The 20,943-nt window shown below is 43.2% G+C and overlaps 1 protein-coding gene across 3 annotated transcripts in view; it reads right to left on the bottom strand.

Moving 5' to 3' along the window:
* Positions 1-20,943, bottom strand: part of hbs1l (HBS1-like translational GTPase) — an 80,214-nt gene that overhangs the window by 59,208 nt on the left and 63 nt on the right. For 2 of the 3 annotated variants that reach the window (XR_013932811.1, XM_080457613.1), the window contains exons 1-4: positions 20,845-20,943; positions 19,155-19,220; positions 15,447-15,584; positions 10,659-10,952 (exon numbers count right to left, since the gene is read on the bottom strand). The exon at positions 20,845-20,943 is cut by the window's right edge and continues 63 nt beyond it. Coding sequence is in view for 2 of the 3 variants with exons in the window: in XM_080457613.1 (XP_080313739.1) it covers positions 10,659-10,952; positions 15,447-15,584; positions 19,155-19,220; positions 20,845-20,887 (541 nt within the window). In the remaining variant the exon portion in view is untranslated. Of the gene's footprint in view, positions 1-5,646; positions 7,744-10,658; positions 10,953-15,446; positions 15,585-19,154; positions 19,221-20,844 lie in introns of those variants that run through there. The other variant, XM_080457612.1, reaches the window with a different exon arrangement.

The following is a 20,943-nucleotide window of genomic DNA, read 5'->3' as shown; positions in this document are numbered from 1 at the left end:
AGCAGCATCTGTCATCAACACATCATCTCTCCCCCCCCCCCCCCTCAGGCTGCACCTGTGCAAAGTTTACACACCTTCTCTCCTCCAACGCTCCACGTCTAGTAGGAGATAAATGATGAGCTAGCAGAGCCTTGAGGCTCCACGTTATAGGAGTGTAAATACTTACAAGTTCATTTAAGACATTCACACTGGCCCCACAGTGTGTCTCATTACGCGCGCGCACACACACACACACACACACACACAGTAATACTAATAATAGTAATATTATTAATGGTAATAATAATAATGATGCAGCCAGGTTTGAGCTTGCACAACACAGCTCCTTGAAGCGGCTGTTTGACTGACAATGTGTTGTATTTTCAGTAGGGCTGGGACTCCATTAAAACAAATAATCTAATTAATTAGAGGCTTTGTAATGAATGAATCTAAATTCATCGCATGTTTAATCGCATATCAATATTTGACCTGAGAAGCGATGTCTGATGTTGGTATATGAATGAATCAATGAGTGCATCAATCAATAAGTTTAAGCAACAAAATAGTTTTTTTTTATCAAGGTGGTTCTAAACAGACCAACAGATCAGTGCAGGTTTTACCATAAAGTAAATAAAAACATTTTAGTAACATATTTAGAGATTCAGGTCCACGCTTCCGTCAGAGTTTCTGAAATAAAAGTTTCCCGTCTACTGGGCCAAGCAAAGCAGTCTGATCGGCTTCTTCTCCCATTGCGTGCACTGGGGTTTGTTTTCTGTTGGTCCATGAGCCAGACAAGATTTCATTATCGAAAGAGTGGGCAAAACCATACCTATATTAAATGGTTCATAGGGTCAATATAAGTAAATAAATATATGATAACTTTTCCACAGGAGCAGCTTTTTCATATTTATCACACATTTTGTTATTTTACCCATACGTACATGACAGGTGAAAACATGACATTTAAAAAATAGTTATCATAATGAAACTTCCCCAGTTGATTACTTACATGAAGACAATGATTTATTGTATTACAAATTTTCTAAAATTGTATATTTAAATATGCAAATTAGGCATTAGGACAAAGCCAGAGTCAACATTCTTATTTCATTTTGTTAAGATGTTGGAGTCAAAGGTTTTTAACGAGGGAATATTCAATATCTGGCTCAATTTTGGGGCTCTGGCTCATGGACTAAATGCCTAATTTGCATATTTAAATATACAATTTCAGAAAACGTAATAGTTTTATCATTGTGGATATAGGATAAATCATTGTGTGTTTAATTTTTTTGTGTAAGTAATCAACTGGGGAAGTTTCATTATGATAACTATTTTTAAGATGTTGTCATTTTTTCACCTGTCATGTACGTATGGGGAAAATAACAAAATGTGTGATAAATATGAAAAAGCTGCTCCTGTGGAAAGGTTATCATATATTTATTTACTTACATTGACCCTATAAACAATTTAATATAGGTATGATTTTGCCCACTCTTTCGATAATCATTGCTCAATTTTGGGGCTCTGGCTCATGGACTATGCTGGTTGGCGCACCGGTATGATAGGTACGCCTGAAACTCATCAAGTGAAAAAAAAAAGTGAAAAAACTAAGCATGATTAAAATGCGTTGAATTTTTTTATCGCTGTAGTTAATTAATCGAAATTAATCAGTTAAAGTCCCAGCCCTGATATTCAGTCCAACAGCTGATGATATTAAACTAGAAAAATGTGCTCCTCGGAGCGCAGATCTCCACCAGATAGGCAGTAAAAGTCAATCTTAGCCAATCAGGATAGAATGCTGAAAAAAAAAAATCCTACAGATCCGTCTGGATCACTATAGAGATAATGTGTAACGATGTGCGTGACGTTCCGACAAGAACCTGTAGGAGTGATATCAAGAAATGTGTTTTGCAAAAATCGCCCTCCTGGTGGCGCTAAAAACAGGCCGATGAGAAACATTTGGGGCAGAGCGTCTTCTAGGTCATACATGGGCAACTGGCGGCCCGGGGCCCACATGCGGCCCCCACCTTCACTTAATGCGGCCCACAGGTTAATATCAGAATAGTGATTATATTATTGATTTCAGCTGTTATGATTCTAAACATGCAAACATGACCCGCTTTAATTACTTCAGTCTATATTAGTAGCTTAATGACTAGTATTAACATTCTATTGTCTTTTTTATGTCCAATGTATTTGTATTAAAGTTCATAAAGTTAACATAAGTATAACTAAATGCATTTGAAACGCGACGCGTTTTGAGCTTGTAGATCGGCTATTTTTGCAACTTTTGTGTGACAGAATGGCGAATAATATGCAATGTGTCCCTCTGGAGTGAGTGTGTAAATATAGTGGCCCTCTATATCATCTGAGTTGCATCAGCCCTGGTCTAGGGAGTGTGTGTGATCGGGCCAACGGTGTCGGCGTAGGGGTCATCTCCATGCAGGCTTGTGGTGGACATGTTTGTCAAAATTCTCTGTTTGCCACAGAATTACAAATATTACCAGAAACAGAGCTAACCCTACATGTATACTACTAGTGCTGTGGGTTGAGGGACCCTTCAGGGTTTTTTTAAGGTATTCCAAATGGACCCTTACAGGTCTGTAACTCTGAGAGTGGACCCAAGAGAGAGTGGACCCAAATGGACCCTATGGGTCCATTTGGGTCCATTTGTACACTCTTAGTGTTGTGAGGGTCCTTGAAAATAAAAACAGTTTCTCTGACATTCAGTATTTGGGTCTTATCATCAGAATAAGAACATTATAATGTAATATGTAAAAACAAAATCTAGAATTTGCCACGAACAAGGACATGTTTTGCCACGGACACATTTTGTCCGTGTACAGACACACTGATGACCCCTGTGCCGGAGATTAGCTGAGTGTACTGTACACACACACACACACACACACACACACGGAGGCAACATCTCGGCCACGGCTTGGGCCTGGCGGAGACGTTCATCATTCATAAACCATCTCATGAAGTCTCATTTCAGACCAAGAGAAACAGTGACTGACTTCAAAGTGAAGACATTCCACAAGAAACTTTGGCCTAACCTACAAAATAAATAAAGAAATAAAGAATGCATGACTACCGCACCACCAACCCAATGCAACATAAGGCACGCTCATAGGGATGCAAATTATCCATTCATTCATTCATTGATAACCTTATCGATCGATGAATTGATAAGCGGCGTTGTTTAGGACCAAAAGGTAAATTCTTGTCCGGAACCAGAAATGAGCTCAGAAACATAATTGCCTCGATGTATATAACATTAACGAGCATCAACGAGCATCAGCTGGTCACAGACACACCTGCCCTTTAGAGTGCTCTATGGAGTCGGACTAAAAAAATAAATAAAATCAAGATATAGCAGGTCTATAACCTTAAGTTGCGACACATTGTGAGCTTGTAGATCAGCTATTTCCAGCAAAGCCATTTTAGTATAGAGTAGGGCATTCACAGAATAGTCGAATATTCGAATAGCAAAGCCACTATTCGACGTTGTACACCAACGTCCATTATTCTGTTATTATTTTTAGTATTTGTTTCTTTATTTTGATTATTTCTTTTAGATTTTGTTGATATTTGTTTTTTAGCAGAGGGGCTTCTCAACAGCAGACCAGCAGCTTTGAGCTCAGGTGTTGGTAGTTCTCCTAATCCATTCATGGCTGATTGTTGTCAAATCATTTCATACTGTATGTGACGTTGTGCCGTCACTCTATGTAGATAGTGGTGCGCTGAAACAGCAGTGCGCAGCAACGCATGTTATGAAAGGTGTTGTACCGAAAATAGCAGATCTACAAGCTCACAACTCGTCCATCCGTGAGGCAATGTGCAGTTGTAGATCTGCTATGCCTGGACCAGCTGATTTGGGTTTAGACCAATCAGAACGCAAAGATTTGAGTTACAAATGTTCGCTTTAGAAAAATATGTATTTACAGATTTGCAAAAATGTTCAAAATTTTTCTAAAAAATAGCAGATCTACAAGCTCATAGCGCGGCACTCGCGCTATGAGCGTTCCTGGTCTTAATGGATTAAACCATAATATGTGTGATATCTGTGTGAGAGTTTATAAAGAGATGTCATATCATTTTGTTGTTAAACTGGACCGGCATTTTCTCTGTGTTTACATTATTATTATTATTATTACTATTATTATATAGAGGATACAAGACAAACATACATACATGCTTACACAGTGAAAAACACACACACACACACACACAGGTGTTTTCTGAGTACATAAACGAGTCTTTATTATTTCAAAATAAACAAAACAAAAAAACACATCTGGCATTGTGTTGAGGACACACCCAGTGTCAATCACACCTGTACATCACAGCTTTAAAAAAGATAATAAAGAAAAGGCCTTTAAGAGCATAAAGAATCAGCTTCACATAAAACATCTCATCATTTACAGTGGCTTCATAGCAACATGTTAAAAATATATCCATACCGTAGTTTGACCTCTGTGTTATTAAGTCAGTGCACAGGGAGGTCAAAGCAGGCATGCCTATGTGCGTGTGCGTGTGCGTGTGCGTGTGCATGTGTATGTGTATGTGTGCGCGTGTGCGTGTGCGTGTGTGTGTGTGTGCCTCATAGAGCTCAACTCAAACTTACAAAACGGGCCAATGTTCCAAAAGAAAGAAAAAGCTAAAGCCATACTTTTTTTCACCCGGATAAGATTATTATAGCCTATAAATGATACAAAAAATAATTCATAAAAAGCCAAATGGCCGCATCCCTGCGTACAAAAATAGACTTGTTCTTTAAAAAGGTATTTTAAAAAAAAAAGAAAAAAATGTTCAACTACAATTGATAGGAAAGGTTAATGTTTCTATATATTAGAGGTTATTAGTAATTAACAGCTGGTGGTTATTGATGGTTATTGTCAAGCTGCCAATAGTGCATGGTGGTTGACTCATGTTGGTAAAGGGGAATAACACTCATTTTCAACATTGAACCATGTCATAATATACCTTAGAGATGTTGTGTGGAAATAAGAACAACCCCCCCCCCCCCCCCCCTTCTATGTTGCCTAGAACTGGAGAATCCATTGTTGGGGTCATGTGACCAGTGACATACGGAAGGTGTCCTCTTTGGCTCCGCCCTCTACGCTGCCTCATTCACTAGAGTGGTGAATCTCTCTTCCAGCTGAAACAGTGTCTTATAGTAGTTTATAATGGCATTATGGTTATATATCACATTTCACAACACATTGTACTTGTAGATAATAGAGATCGATTTGACTGAAAATGCTTTAACCCATTGATACCTGGAACGCTTCTGTGTCACTTTAGATGCCTTTGGCTATTCAAAAATAGCAGATCTACAAGCTCATATCGCGGCACCGAGTGCCGCGATATGAACTTGTAGATCTGCTATTTTTGAAAAATCGAGGAAAAAAAATGTGGGTTTTTCTTTCAAATTTTGTTTAGGATTTAGAAGACATTTCTAGAATCTTCTCAGGTCTTAATGGGTTAACAAGTCTTAACTTTATATTGAAGTCACACTGTTTCAGCTGGAAGAGAGATTCACCATTCTAGTGAATGAGGCAGCCTAGAGGGCGGAGCCAAAGAGGACACCTTCCGTATGTCACTGATCACATGACCTCAATCAATTCTCCAGTTCTAGGCAACATAGAAGGGGGGGGGGGGGGACACAACAGTTCTAAGGTATACTATGACATGGTTCTATGTTGAAAATGAGTGGTATTCCCTTTAAGACTGTGTAGCTGTGTGTTGATTGGTTCGCCTCTGTACACACGAGGTGCCACCGCAGCACCAGCATCCAATCATATACCGGCGTCGTCGCCGTCGTCTTCCTCTACCTGGTGAAAGCCTTTTTCTGATTGGCTCGTATGACGTCGTCGGGCGAGGGCGTGTCGAAGTGGAACGGTGCGATTGGTCGCAGAGGGGGGTGTGGCTCGTTGTCTCGTTGCCGGGTGCGTATGGGGCTGTACGGGAAGGCCTGGTAACCATGGTAACCCTGGTAACCAGCCACGTTGGTCCTGAGAAAGCCCTTTCTGCCCTTCGTCGTCGTCATCGTCCTCTTCCTCCCTCTCTTCCTCTGAGCGCCGGGGGCGGGGCCACGCATCGACAAGGCCACGGCGAACACGGAGGGCGGGGCGAACACGGCCGGGTCGGACCCCCACCCTGGGGGTCCGGGCAGACACGGCGAGGTGGGGGGTGTGGTCATGAGGTCACGGTGGTGGGTAGGAGGGGACTGGGCCATCAGTCTGCTCAGGTCAACGCTCTGACGACCCAATCCCAGCTCCCAGGTCAACACCGGACCACCTGGGGAGAGCAGAGAGCTGAGGGAGAAGACCCCCGACCCACACAGAGAGACAGGCTGTGAGAGGCCGGGTCTCACTGCCTCCTGTGAGAGGCCGGGTCTCACTGCCTCCTGTGAGAGGCCGGGTCTCACTGCCTCCTGTGAGAGGCCGGGTCTCACTGCCTCCTGTGAGAGGCCGGGTCTCACTGCCTCCTGTGAGAGGCCGGGTCTCACTGCTTCCTGTGAGAGGCCGGGTCTCACTGCTTCCTGTGAGAGGCCGGGTCTCACTGCCTCCTGTGAGAGGCCGGGTCTCACTGCTTCCTGTGAGAGGCCGGGTGGAGGTCTCACTGCTTCCTGTGAGAGGCCGGGTGGAGGTCTCACTGCTTCCTGTGAGAGGCCGGGTCTCACTGCTTCCTGTGAGAGGCCGGGTCTCACTGCTTCCTGTGAGAGGCCGGGTGGGGGGGGCTGGTTGGACTGATGCTGTAGGGCCAACTGAGACAGAGAGAGAGGCCCACCCATGGGCCCACCCATGGGCCCACCCAGGCCCAGAGGTCCGGTACTGGTTCTGGTGGAACGGGGGGAGTGTGTTGTCCGTGTTGTTGTTGTTGTGTGTGTGTCCTTGTTGTTGTGATGCTGGGAGGCCAGCTGTGACAGTGAGAGAGGCCCACCCAGAGGCCCACCCAGAGGCCCACCCAGCAGGGACGGTGGCACCGTGGCCGGTTGGTTCCGGGAGACTCCGGCGGTCGCCTTGTTGTCGCCGCCGTCGTCATGGAGACCGGGCGTGGTGCTGTAGAGGGCGGGGCTACGGTTGGAGTGCTCCTGCATCAGGTCGGCCAGCGAGGGGCTTCCCTTTGGATGAGCGCCGCTCTTCAGGGTCCTAGCTCCTCCTCCCCGCGACCCGATCTCTACCGACCCACTTATTAGACTCCTCCCCCCCAGGCCGGGTGGAGGAGGGGGAGGGGCCACGGCTGTCACTCTCGGGTTGCCTAGCGACAGGCTGCTCAACGAAACGGAGAGGAGGGAAGGGGGGGGAGGGCCCGTGGGCGGCGAACCGAAAGACGGCGGCGATGATGAGGAAACGTTCAGAGACGCCAACGTGCCGAGAGAAAGGCCCGCCCCTAAACCCCGCCCGCCCTGACTCTTCTGCCCGTGCTCAGACATGAGCTGGGCCAGGCTGAGAGGAGCGCCGTTTGAGCCCACCGACCCGGGGATCGCCGACGGGGCGGACCGTACGGAGCCGTTAGAAACGCACCGACCGCCGGCCGAGGTTTGACCGCGGCTGACCAACGGGTCAGGGTTAGGCTGTGGGGCGAGGAGGAGCTTACACAGGTCCAAAGAATGTGTGTTGTTTCTGTTGTGCGTAGCAGCAGCAGTCTGTGGTGTGTGTGTGGTGGTGTGGTGTGGTGTGTGTGTATTGTTGTGTGGTGTGTGTGTATTGTTGTGTGGTGTGTGTGTGGCGAGTGTTTCACACAAGCGGGGTCCTTACCTTACGAAAGCCAATAGCGGTTGAGGAGAAGAGGGGGAGGGGTTTAGGAGTCGGACCACCACATGGCAGATGAAGAGAGGAGGAGTTTAGGACCATGGGGCAGATGAAGAGAGGAGGAGTTTAGGACCATGGGGCAGATGAAGAGAGGAGGAGTTTAGGACCATGGGGCAGATGGAAGAATCATGAAGGAGAAAAAAAGGAGAGAAAAGGCATTTTGTTAAACATTTGTATTTTGGAGGATATCATTGCTGGAATCCTTGTAAGTCCAAGATAAGGCTTTTGTGTCTGATAAAATAAATATCAAATATCTAAATATACTGAATGAAGCTATTTAACACATTGAGTGCCAGGTTTTTTTTTAAACAGGGTACTCACAGTGCCTGGATTTTTAACCATTTTTTAACCTTTTTCAAGTAGTCACAAAATATTTTCAGTGATCACCGTCCTCACGGTGATCCCCTCATTACACACAAAGGGGTCTCGTACAATCGGGGGGAAAAAATTAAACACATTAGGTAATCCGTTCCATAGTTGCAGCCAGTTGAAAATAGTCGAAAATAGTCAAAAATACATAATAAAAAAACTAGAAAATGTGCTCCTCTGAGCACAAGTCTCCGCCAGCAGACCCGTGCTATTTTAATCAAACGGCTTTGCCGTAGGGATATCTGAATTTGATCTTTGACTTGTTGTGCTTTCACCATGTACTGAGCTGCCAGGAGATAGTCTATGTCTTTAGCAAAACGGCCATCACAATGCAAAAGGCGTTGGTTAAAATATTTTCTGTGTGTGATGTTTTTTGCTCTTTCTGTTTTTAAACCACCGCGGCCATAAGGGTACTTTGATGGGTTTGCCAACTCTTCAAACTTGTTGTCTTGGTAGAATTGACCCCAAACTAAGTGAAATAAAGTGAAATATCACTTTAATCCATTAACTCATATGCCGCCAATCGCGCATTAATGCGATCTAATAAATAGCGCGCTTGTCCACCAAGATCGCATTAATGCGATCTAGTGATTAATTGGGGTTTATATCTCTGATCGCGCTATTCTGCTTATTTTTCATTCTAGGTTTCGAGTTCCACTTACTTCACCCACACCGGGATCCGGTTTCATGACGCAGATTCCGTTCCCGATTTTCATTTTTTTCCCCGGTCATTTTCGGCCAGAATAGGGAAACACACGGTTTTTCACACGGTATAAAAAACTAACGGAGAGCTCCACTACTATAATCTATAGTCTGGGTGACGACTGACGAACAGTCATCGCCGTCTTGTATCACATCGTATTTTTGGCCGATCGGAGAATCTGAGAACACGTCACATCCGGTTTGACGTATTTGACTGTTTGACTCTGTTTGGGGGGGGCAGCGAGTCAGCGAGCTGATCAAGGTGTCTATTTGCTGCTCTCTGCTGGCAGATTTGTTGTATGTGTTTAAAACCGCCCTCAGACAATTTATTTGAATGAAAAAATAAAAAAAAATAGTTAAAAAACCTGCAAATCGCTGGCACAGGGGTGAGTACATTAGGAATAAACTCTGGCAGTCAATGAGTTAAGACCGGGGAAGCATCTGTCATTTTAACCACTTCATAATAATAATAAAACTTTATTGATGTAGCAACAGACAGACAGGCTGTATGACAGACAGGCTGTATGTATGACAGACAGACAGGCTGTATGACAGACAGACAGACAGGCTGTATGACAGACAGACAGGCTGTATGTATGACAGACAGACAGGCTGTATGACAGACAGACAGGCTGTATGACAGACAGACAGGCTGTATGAATGACAGACAGACAGGCTGTATGACAGACAGACAGGCTGTATGACAGACAGACAGGCTGTATGACAGACAGACAGGCTGTATGTATGACAGACAGACAGGCTGTATGACAGACAGACAGGCTGTATGACAGACAGACAGGCTGTATGTATGACAGACAGACAGGCTGTATGACAGACAGACAGGCTGTATGACAGACAGACAGGCTGTATGTATGACAGACAGACAGGCTGTATGACAGACAGACAGGCTGTATGACAGACAGACAGGCTGTATGTATGACAGACAGACAGGCTGTATGACAGACAGACACCTGTGACTGACACACACCTGCCTGCAAATGGCACCAGGGCTCTCATAATGTGTATATATATATTTATAATAGTGGCCACTTTGCATAACGGAACAGCAGCTTCACTTGCCCTGTTGAACGGGACAAACGTGGCATCTTTCCATGGGGTCAGAGGTCAGTGTTACTGCTTGGAGCGTCAACACTAACTCAACAGAGTTGCAGAACCCATGTTCAGGTGCCAGTCACTCACCTGTGAGTGGTTTAGAGCGTTGAGCGTGTGTGTGACTGGCAGATCACTCAAAACCAGCAATTACCAACAGAAGCATATTGGGGGATTTTGGCAAATGTTTCTGGAGGCGCTGCCCACACGTTCAGCTGCGTTACTCATTCCACCATTACACCATCTTTGCAGTAGTTGTACCTCGTTGTAAAGGTGACTAATCAACGATAAGAATGATATAAAACACAATACCAATTGGTATTATTGAAGGAGAGAAATAATGGACCGAAGTTAACGTTCTGTGGCCGGTTTATAAATACATAATGTTCCCTTTGACATGCTTATCTGTTTGGTATTTTTTTGTCCCTGCTCCCTCGCTCAGAGTCAGGGCTGTCAACTTTCCTCAGAAATTATATTAGAATATTGGTCTAAAAAATTGGCAGATATTCGAATATATTTGAATATTATCATTATTATAAAAACATATATATGATTTTTTTTTACAGAAACAATACAAAAAACAATGTATGGAGTGCTCGGATCCAATAAAACATATCTTTTGTTTGTTTTTATAACTTGATACATTGTTCGTGACACATGGTGCTTCAGGCGTACCTTTCTCTGGTCGCGGGCCAGCGCTAGGCTCCTGATTGGTCCTTTGCGGAAGCGGCGCTTTGTCCTGATTGGCTCTCGGAGGCAGCGGCGCCGCCGCCGTCGTCGTCTCCGGTGGCGGCTGGGCGGTTCTGGTGGTAGGGGGGGGGGCCGGGGGCGCGGTCTCCTCGGACAGGACGGAGTCCAGTGCCTTCTGGGGGTCGAAGCCGCACCCGACGGCCGCCTGGGTCAGCACAGAGTCCGGTACGGCGTCGCCCAGGACGGCCCTCATCTGGTCCAGACAGGAGTACAGCTTAGCTGTGAACAAACATATTAAACATACATCATGTTTAGTAGATATATAAAACATACATTCATCCATTAACACATCCACCGCCAAGACCGTAGTCCTACGGTCCGTTAAATCCAACTGTTAAGCGCCGAAACCGTAGTCCTACGGTCCGGGTGTTTTTTCCTTTTTTTCGATTTTTTTTTTTTTTTCAATTTTTTACGGGGACCATTTTCAGTGTAACACCACCCGAAGTCGACCGGAAGTGCGATCGCGTTTTTTGTTTCCCGTCGGCCTCCATTATAAGTCGTACACAAAACCCCCTGTAAACCTATGTAGTTTTTCATCCTCGCATTTCCCATGTTAACATAAACGATCAGAACTCAAACATGGCGGCTCCGTTTGACACGCGGTCTCGACGAGTAGAGACCAGGACATGTGCCCGTTGTTTACAAACAGTGGATCGTGCAATCTAAAGGATTTTAACAAGATCTATGGCGACATCAAAAAAACAAAAAAAACAACAAAAACACCTTGGCACTGGTGAGTACATTATGAGATTAGCCCTTGGCGGTGGATGTGTTAAGGCCGGGAACTCATCTGTGTCAAAGTTTTCTTTGGCTATGCAGATCTATCTGCTATTTTTGAAAAATCATGAAAATGTGTACAAATCTTTACAAATGTCTTCTAAATCTTAACAGTTTTTTGAAAAGAACGTACGTGTCTATAATATCAGTGGTTCTCAAACTTTTCCATGTCAAGGACCCCCAAAACGATATAAATTTGGCCACGGACCACCATCTCAAAATATGTTGTTCCATGGACCCCCCCAGAAGAGTAGGAGTTAAAAATGTTCGCTTTAAAACATACATATTCAAAGATTTGCACAAATGTTCCACGATTACATTTTTTTTTTGCAGATCTACAAGCTCATAGTGCAACACTCTGTGACGCGCTATGAGCTTCTATATCTGCTATTTTTGAACTGCCAAAGAAACACAGATTTGTTCCTGGTCTTAATGGGTTAATGTTTAGTATCTGGTCTGGAGAAACATTAACACATTAATGTTTAGTATATCATCGCTGCACTACTTCATCATACTAGTGTTACACAAAAGTAGCAAAAATAGACGATCTACAAGCTCACAATGCTTCACAATGACACATGTTCTGAGCATGTAGATCGGCCATTTTCACCATTTTTTTTATATTGAAAGTTCAAGTGATTTTCTGACTCACGCTTGTCTCGATTCTAAAAATAACATTTTAAAAATCTTTATTAAATACTTTGTATATATATTTTTCTTATATACATATTTATTGTTTTAACACATTCCATGCCAGAGTTTAATCTCATAATGTACTCACCAGTGCCAGCGTTTTATTGTTGTTTTTTTGTTTTTTTCATGTCGCCACAGACCTCGCTAAATAAGTTAAAAGTGCGCGTTCATTTGGTTCTAAACACACAGCGGATCTGTGAGAAACGGCCAGCGAAAACAGTTTCCAAATGGGAGCCGCCATCTTGAAGATACAGCAGATCAACGCTAAACAGTGATCAGCGAGGAGAAAAACAACAACCGAGAAAATCGAGTTTTAAACAGGATCCCAGACAGGAAGCGGATACGATCGAAAAAACCGGAACCCGAATAATTCCGTTTCCGACCGGAAACCGGAAATGGATCAAAAAAATTCGGAAAGTGCACCTGGGGCAATTTCAATGGGAATCGGCGGTTCGCGTAGATCTACGCGACTGGCACGCTGCGGCTTTAAATAGGTTCGCGTAGATCTACGCGACTGGCATTCAATGTGTTAATGGCTTGTTCAAAATCATTGTATACGTTACTGTTTTCCAAAATACAGTTCAAAATGTAAAAAATGATCAAAATGTTTTCCAAATGGGAGAGGAACGGTGTGTTGTGTGTTTGTCCGGTCTGGTCGTGTGCGCGCAGACTAGTAAATGGTAAATGGTGCATTTATATAGCGCTTTTATCCAAATCCATTGATTGTGCTTTACATTCACACACACACACACACACATTCACACACCGATGGAGGAGGAAACCATGCAAGGCACCAACCTGCTCATCGGGAGCAGTTAGGGGTTCAGTGTCTTGCTCAAGGACACTTCTACACTAACTCTGGGGGAGCGCCCCAGCCCGGGATCGAACTGGGAACCTTGCGGTTTCCAAGATGATAGCTCAAGATAAGAGTCCTACTAGTAGCGTTGTCGAGGGGAAAGGCTTCTGTGAGCTGATGGCATTTCCACAATACACCGTGCCCTGTCGCCAAACAATCACAGCAACACGAGAGAGAGAGAACATACTAGCTTGGAGGGAATTCGGCCGAAATCATCAAGATCGTGCACTTGGTGACAAGTTTTAGATTTTTGGCATGCTGTTAGGTATGGGCATAAGGTTTTCAAAAACCCTCGGAAGCGTGTTGGGATCGCCCCCTAGTGGTCTGTTTCCAATGAATCCAATATGAGATGGTTAGTATATGGTTGAAACCCCAAATAATTTATAGAAAGTATTTTTTATGGATTCTATTACTACTGGATATGCTAAATAACATACTAAAAATGTAGGAAAATCTAACTCTTATAAAGACATCATTTTCAAGATGGCGGGAGCTTAAAATGCCAGGAGCTTAACACATTGAGTGCCAGGGTTTTTTTAAAACAGGGTACAGTCAGTGCCTGGATTTTTAACCATTTTTGAACCTTTTTCAAGTAGTCACAAAATATTTTCAGTGATCACCGTCCTCACGGTGATCCCCTCATTACACACATAGAGGTCTCGTACAATCGGGGGAAAACAATGTAAAACATTCGGTAATCCGTTCCATAGTTGCAGCCAGTTGAAAATAGTCGAAAATAGTCAAAAATACATAATAAAAAGAAAAAGTACACAGCAACCGAGATACAGGCTTTTGAAGTCATAAGTTAACCAGGTAGTGGATTGGAGTCTAAATCTTCGAAAAATGATATCTCCTGGTGCTGTGCTCTTTTTTTTTTCCAAAAACGGTCATAACCGTTTTTGGCACACAACGCATGGCTTCTCAAAAACGGTCGGACCGTTTTTGGCACTCAATGTGTTAAAATGCCTATAAGCTGGGAGGGAATATGTGCCAGCTTGAAAACGATGCCCTTCCAGAAGTTTGATTTTCCTAGATTTGTTGTATGTTATTTAGCATAGCCTACCCAGTAGTAACAGAATCCATTGAAAATACCTTCTATAAATTATTTGGGGTTTCAACCATATACTAACCTATCTAATATTGGATTCATTGCAAACAGACCACTAGGGGGCGATCCCAACTTGCTTCCGATGGTTTTTGAAAACCTTATGCCCATACCTAACACCATGCCAAAAATCTAAAACTTGTCACCAAGTGCACGATTCTTATGAATTCCCTCCCAGGTATACGCTGAGGTAACCGGGACGATCGCCCCAAAACACACTCGCCCCCATTTTATCCTGACGTTACGTGTAGGAGTACCTGGTGGCGAGCGTTCCCAGGTCGCCGGATAATGATCCGGGGCGAGCGTGTTTTAGGGCGAGCACTCTTCGCTGAGGTTACCGGAACGCTCCGTAAGATGTTATAATATAATATAATAATATCCAGGCCATGAGGCCATACAGCTACATAATGTTGTGTCGTTACTATTATTTGGCTTCGGGAAGGAGAGCTCGGTCTGACATCATTCTAATTAGTCAAACGTCAGCCTCGTCAGTCAGGCTGCTGTAGCCTACAGATTAAACAAGTGTTCTGTGTTTAATAAACACATGTTTACAAATCAAAGTCTCAATTTTATCATCATTAGGGCTTTGATGGGTGCAGCTGCAGCAGTTGTGGTGCTTAAAGTTAAAGGAGAATTTTGGACTAAAGTTTTTTAGATCACATATTTTAATAGTTTTTTTATTTATTTTTTTGTGAGATCTGACGTTCATAGTGACAGAACACTGTCCCAAAAAAAGAAAAAGAAAACAAGTCTCGCTAGACGAGATTGAAATCTCGAGATTTCAATCTCGTCTAGCGAGACTTCTGTTTTTTTTGCATAATGTTCTGTCACTATGAACGTCAGATCTCACAAAAAAAATAAATTAAAAAAAGCTATTAAAATATGTGATCTAACCTAAGGCCTATCCGCGCACCTTTTAAGCTGTGGCGGCTCAGTGGTGGAGTTATGAAATGTTTCTACTGTACCATTCATCCTAAGATATCATAACGTCATAGAAAAGGTAAAAAAACTTTAGTCCAAAATTCTCCTTTAAGATCTGTTTGCCTCTCCTCTTAACACATTCGGTGCCCGAATTTTATAATAACAGATTACGTTCGGTGCCAGAAATGTCACCGTTGCGCTGCGCTGTTTAACTGCTGTGCAGCAACGAAAAAATTAAAGAAAAATCGATCGACACGTCGATAAATGCCTCGATAAAATATGAGTTGTTTCCCATCCATAGTGTGTGTGTGTGTGTGTGTGTGTGTCTCTCTCTCTGGAGGTTTAGTGTTAAAGTCCTTACCCTGGTCCAGGGGGTCCAGCTGGGAGCTGATGGTTGGTGAAGTTGGCATCTCCTCATCCTCAAACTCTTCCTCGTCGACTCGCTCCACGTTGGGCGCTTGTTGTCTCTCGTGCCTCGACGAGTAGATGAACTGGGCCGCTATAGGTGGGGAGAGTACTCAAATGTTTTACTTGAGTAAAAGTATCAATACTGCAATGCAGAAATACTCTGTTACAAGTAGAAGTTCGGAATTCAAAATGTGCTTGAGTAAGAGTACAAAAGTATTGGTATCAAAATGTAATTAAAGTACCAAAAGTAAAAGCACTCATTATGCAGAATGTCCCATTTCATAAGTTTTCAAATGCTTAAAAATCTTTTGAAAATAGCAGATCTACAAGCTCACATTGTGACTAACTAGTAAGTTTTCATATAATTGTAGTGGAGTAAAAAGTACAGTATTTGCTTCTGAGATGTAGTGGAGTAGAAGTGAAAGTACTGAAAATTGGAAATACTCCAGTAAAGTAAAGAATTACCTCAACATTGTGCTTAAGTACAGTACTTGAGTAAATATACTTAGTTACTTTACACCACTGTGTGTCACTAGGTGTGATAAATACATTTAAATAATGTACCTCTGGTATAATATATTGCATTGTCAGCAACAGTGAATTAGTTTCATACATTTTAGAAATCAAACATTTGAAAAGGTATGCCGGGCCCATCATCCCCAACATGTTCTATACGCTGAACTGCCCAGAAAAAGTTCAGAAACTTTAACTTCGGTCGATTATTTCTCCCCTTCAGTAATACCAATTGGTATTGTGCTTTATATCACCTTCACAACGAGGTACAGCTTGAACAGATCAGGCATTCATGGAATGAGCAACACAGCAACACAGAGTGCCTCCAAAATATTTGCCAAAATCACCCAATATGATTGTGTTGGTAATCACTCTTGATTTGAGCAACCTGCCAGCACACACCTGCCGAGAGGTGTGTGTCAGTCACAGGTGAGTGACTGGCACCTGGACATGGGTCTGGAAACTCTGTTGAGTTTGTGTTGATGCTCCATGCAGTAACACTGCCCCCATGCCCCATGCAGTAACACTGCCCCCATGCTCCATGCAGTAACACTGCCCCCATGCTCCATGCAGTAACACTGCCCCCATGCTCCATGCAGTAACACTGCCCCCATGCTCCATGCAGTAACACTGACCCCATGCCCCATGCAGTAACACTGCCCCCATGCTCCATGCAGTAACACTGCCCCCATGCTCCATGCAGTAACACTGCCCCCATGGAAAGATGCCACGTTTGTCCCTTCAGGATAAGGCCTGTGCAATTCGGTTCTTAAGTCTGACTTCATTTTGTAGTCCGACGTCACGTTCGGGTCCAAAAGGCACCAGCACCTCCACTCTTCATTGTAAACAAACATGTTGGAACCCGTATTTTTTTTACAATAACCTCCTTTTTCAGAAATGAACCATTGAGGGTTAATAAGGGTCTTAATGCTAATATCATAGACAGTAAAAAGTAGGCTAATAAATATATATAATTGTATTTATTTATTATTATATATATTTTTTTTATGTTTATTTATATATATATATTTATATATAGATGTAAATAAAAAAAAAACGATTTCCTCTTTTTGTCGTTGCCAGGAAAGCGGTAGAATGACACTTTAGTCGTCATTTTAGTCTCAGATGTGTTAAAACAGTGAGGGACACAACACTGCGCATATTGGGAAAATACACACAGGGACCCGGAAGTTATTCTAGCGGGGCGCAACGTCACGTCTGAACAACCGAATAGGACAAGTGAAGCTGGTGTTCTGTAACGCAGATTACTCATTATTAGGTGTCAGCCCTGGTACCATTTGCAGGCAGGTGTGTGTCAGTCACAGGTGTGTGTCAGTCACAGGTGTGTGTCAGTCACAGGTGTGTGTCAGTCACAGGTGTGTGACTGGCACGTGAGCATGGGTCCTGCAACTTTGACATCCGTCTTTTGGTAGCGTTGTGCAAATCTTGCCTGTAAATCTATGGTTCCTCAGTGAAGCAAGGGGGTGAGGTTTGTTGTCTTCCTTTGACTTCACCAGTCTCACGGAACTTGGTCCTAAGTTTGTAAATGGTACCAGGGCTGATACCAAATAATGCTGTCACTCCGCATAACAGAACACCAGCTTCCACTTGCCCTGTTGCACAGTATCCTGAAGGGACAAACGTGGCATCTTTCCATGGAGGCAGTGTTGCTGCTTGGAGCATCAACACAAACTCAACAAAGTTGCAGAACACATGTTCAGGTGTCAGTCACACACCTGTGACTGGTTTTCTCAAAACCAGAGAGATTACCAACAGAAGCATATTGGGTGATTTTGGCAGATTTTTGGGAGGCGCTACCCACACGTTTAGCTGTGTTGCTCATTCCACGAATGCCCAATCCTTACAAGCTGTACCTCGTTGTAAAGGTGACTAATCAACGATACAAATGATATAAAACACAATACCAATTGGTATTATTAAACAGGAGATATAATCGACCGAAATTAAGTTTCCGAACTTTTTATGGGCAGTTTATATAACAAAAAGTTTGTAAATATGTGTTTGATAGATTATTTCTCAACTTTTATACCATTAGTAAGCACTAAAGCAGATAACCACTTAATACTTGGTCTGCTCTTTTTTCCCCTCAGCTCCAAACCTCTTTGCCGGAAATAGCCGATCTACAAGCTCTTGTAGATCGGCTATGTTCGGGCTAATGTTCCCCCCAGACCCCCTGTTGGAACACCCCTGGACTACAGATCATGGTTATTGGTTATTATTGATTATTCTGATCTCACACTCTGAAGTGTCTCTGGATAAGAGCCTTCATGGTGAACACAGTCCAGTGACAGACAGTGGCCCTCATTTATCAATGGAGCGTAAAAAATTGGGTATTTTTTGCCTTAAATCTGGCCGTAGGGCAACTTCAAGGTCACATTTATGAGCGATCCTATAAAGCCAATCCTAGCGTACATTTGGTCGGAGCTTTGATAAATCTGACGTCTGAAACCGAGCGTCATTTAAATAACACGCCCTTAAATATTCTCAAAACGCCCCGATTTTACGACGCGAAGAACCAGAATACGACCAAACAAATCATGAAAAGCCAATAAAAAAGCATGGAAACCCAATAAGAAATATAGTTTTGCCGGCTCGCGTCGCCTCACTGCCTGTCGAGTCACGCGCGCGCGCGCGCACGCACGCACGCACACGCACACACACACACACACACACAACTTGAAGCCCAACTGCGTAACGGTACAATCTTTGTCAATCAAGTAGGCTAGTGGTTTACATGAATGACAGATTATGATACCACATCGCCATGAATGGAATACGTTTGTATGTATTAATTTATTTAACCCATACCGAGCAGTGCGCGTTGGAGTTACACTAAAATAAAGCAGTCATGTTTAGGCTACACTCCCATTTCCCAGTGAGACTCGGACAGGCAAGTCCCGTGCCACGTTAATGAGAGAGAGCCTGGAGAGAACATTAATGGATGAAGGCTGGTGTATGTTGGACCGTGGGTTAAGCGGCGCGCTGCGCCGGTCCAAACTCCTGAAAATGCTCGTATATTTTGAAAATAGCAGATCTACAAGCTCACAACGCGTTGCATTGACGTGTTGTGAGGGCCATTGTCTCTGGATAAGAGCCTACATGGTGAACACAGACAGTTTGAACCTACCTGTAGCAGGTGAGATGCAGTAGTCATCGTCTGCAGACTGGCCATACAGGTCGTCGTCCTCGAAGTCTGTGGAGGAGGGAGAGTGAAACGTTATTCTCTCATACATACATACATACATACAGTACTACTAGTAGATACATATACATATATATATATATATATACATATATATGTATATGTAGTACATATGTGTCATTGTATTGCTCAGAGCCGGCTGTCATTAGTGCCTCGTCAGCAACTCTTCATAATGTAACGATCCTTCTCACAATAACAACTACAGCTGACATGTATATAAGCTCTGTGTGGATACACTAGCACAGATACACAACACACACACGTGTGTGTGTGTGTGTGTGTGTGTGTGTGTGTGTGTGTGTGTGTGTGTGTGTGTGTGTGTGTGTGTGTGTGTGTGTGTGTGTGTGTGTATAAGCAGTACACACACACAGACCCTGTTATTAGCAGTGCCAGCAGTGGTGTAAAGTAACGTAAGTACATTTACTCAAGTACTGTACTTAAGTACACTTTTGAGGAATTTTTACTTTACTGTAGTATTTCCCATTTTCTGTACTTTTACTTCTACTCCACTACATCTCAGAGGCAAATATTGTACTTTTACTCCACTACAATTATTTGAAAGCTTTAGTTACTAGTTACTTTTCAGATATGAATTATGATATTATGAAACATACATTAACCACAATTTTATACATACTGTAAGCTATTTGAAAATAGCCGATCTACAAGCTGCGATGCGCTGTGAGCTTGTAGATCGGCTATTTTCAAATATTTTAGTACTTTTACTTTTGGTACTTTAAGTACATTTTGATGCCAATACCTTTGTACTTTGACTCAAGTAAATTTTGAACTCTGGACTTTTACATGTAACAGAGTATTTCTATATTGCAGTATTGGTACTTTTACTTAAGTAAAGAATTTGAGTACTTTTTCCACCACTGAGTGCCAGTATCAGAATATTAATAACAAATAGTCAACAAGACATAAAACATAACAATAACAATAGTCCAGTATAACACTCTGTATAATAGAGGATATACAGTTATGTCTGTGTTTAAATTGGTGCAACGTTGAGGAGGTGAAAAGAGGCACCAGGAGGTGAAAGGAGGCACCAGGAGGTGAAAGGAGGCACCAGGAGGTGCCAGGAGGTGCCAGCCTAAGTGACACGACTGCAACCCTATCTACATCATGCCAACAACAAACAGCTGCTAACCCCGTTAGCTTCACTTACCATTAGACTGGACGGGCTGTCGTTAGCCACATAATGCTAACGACAGCTAACGGGGTTAGCTTCACTTACCATTAGACTGGACGGGCTGTCGTTAGCCACATAATGCTAACGACAGCCCGTTCAGTCTAATGGTAAGTGAAGCTAACTAGACGGGCTGTCGTTAGCCACACGGTGCTAACTACAGCTAAGAGGGTTAGCTTCAGTTACCATTGAACTAGACGGGCTGTCGTTAGCCACATGATGCTAACAACAGCTAACGGGGTTAGCTTCAGTTACCATTCAACTAAACGTGCGCTCGTTAGCCACGCGATGCTAACGGGCTAGCGTTAGCTGCGTTAGCTTAGCTGAAATAAAGCGGACATTCGCACTGAGCTTAGCATAGCCGGCTAATGGTCTGAGGCCTGTTGTTTATTTATAAAGTAATAAAGACATCATGTTGTTTACCGTCATCATAGTTGTATCCACGGACGTTCCTGTGTCTGGACATGTTGCTGTGTTATAAAGTGTTATAATAAGTTATAATAAGTTATAAAGTGTTTAAAT

This window comes from Gymnoscopelus braueri, assembly GCF_963280865.1.
Source record: "Gymnoscopelus braueri genome assembly, contig: SCAFFOLD_83, whole genome shotgun sequence".
Classification (NCBI taxonomy): Eukaryota; Metazoa; Chordata; class Actinopteri; order Myctophiformes; family Myctophidae; genus Gymnoscopelus; species Gymnoscopelus braueri.
This window is presented reverse-complemented; position numbering and strand designations above follow the sequence as displayed.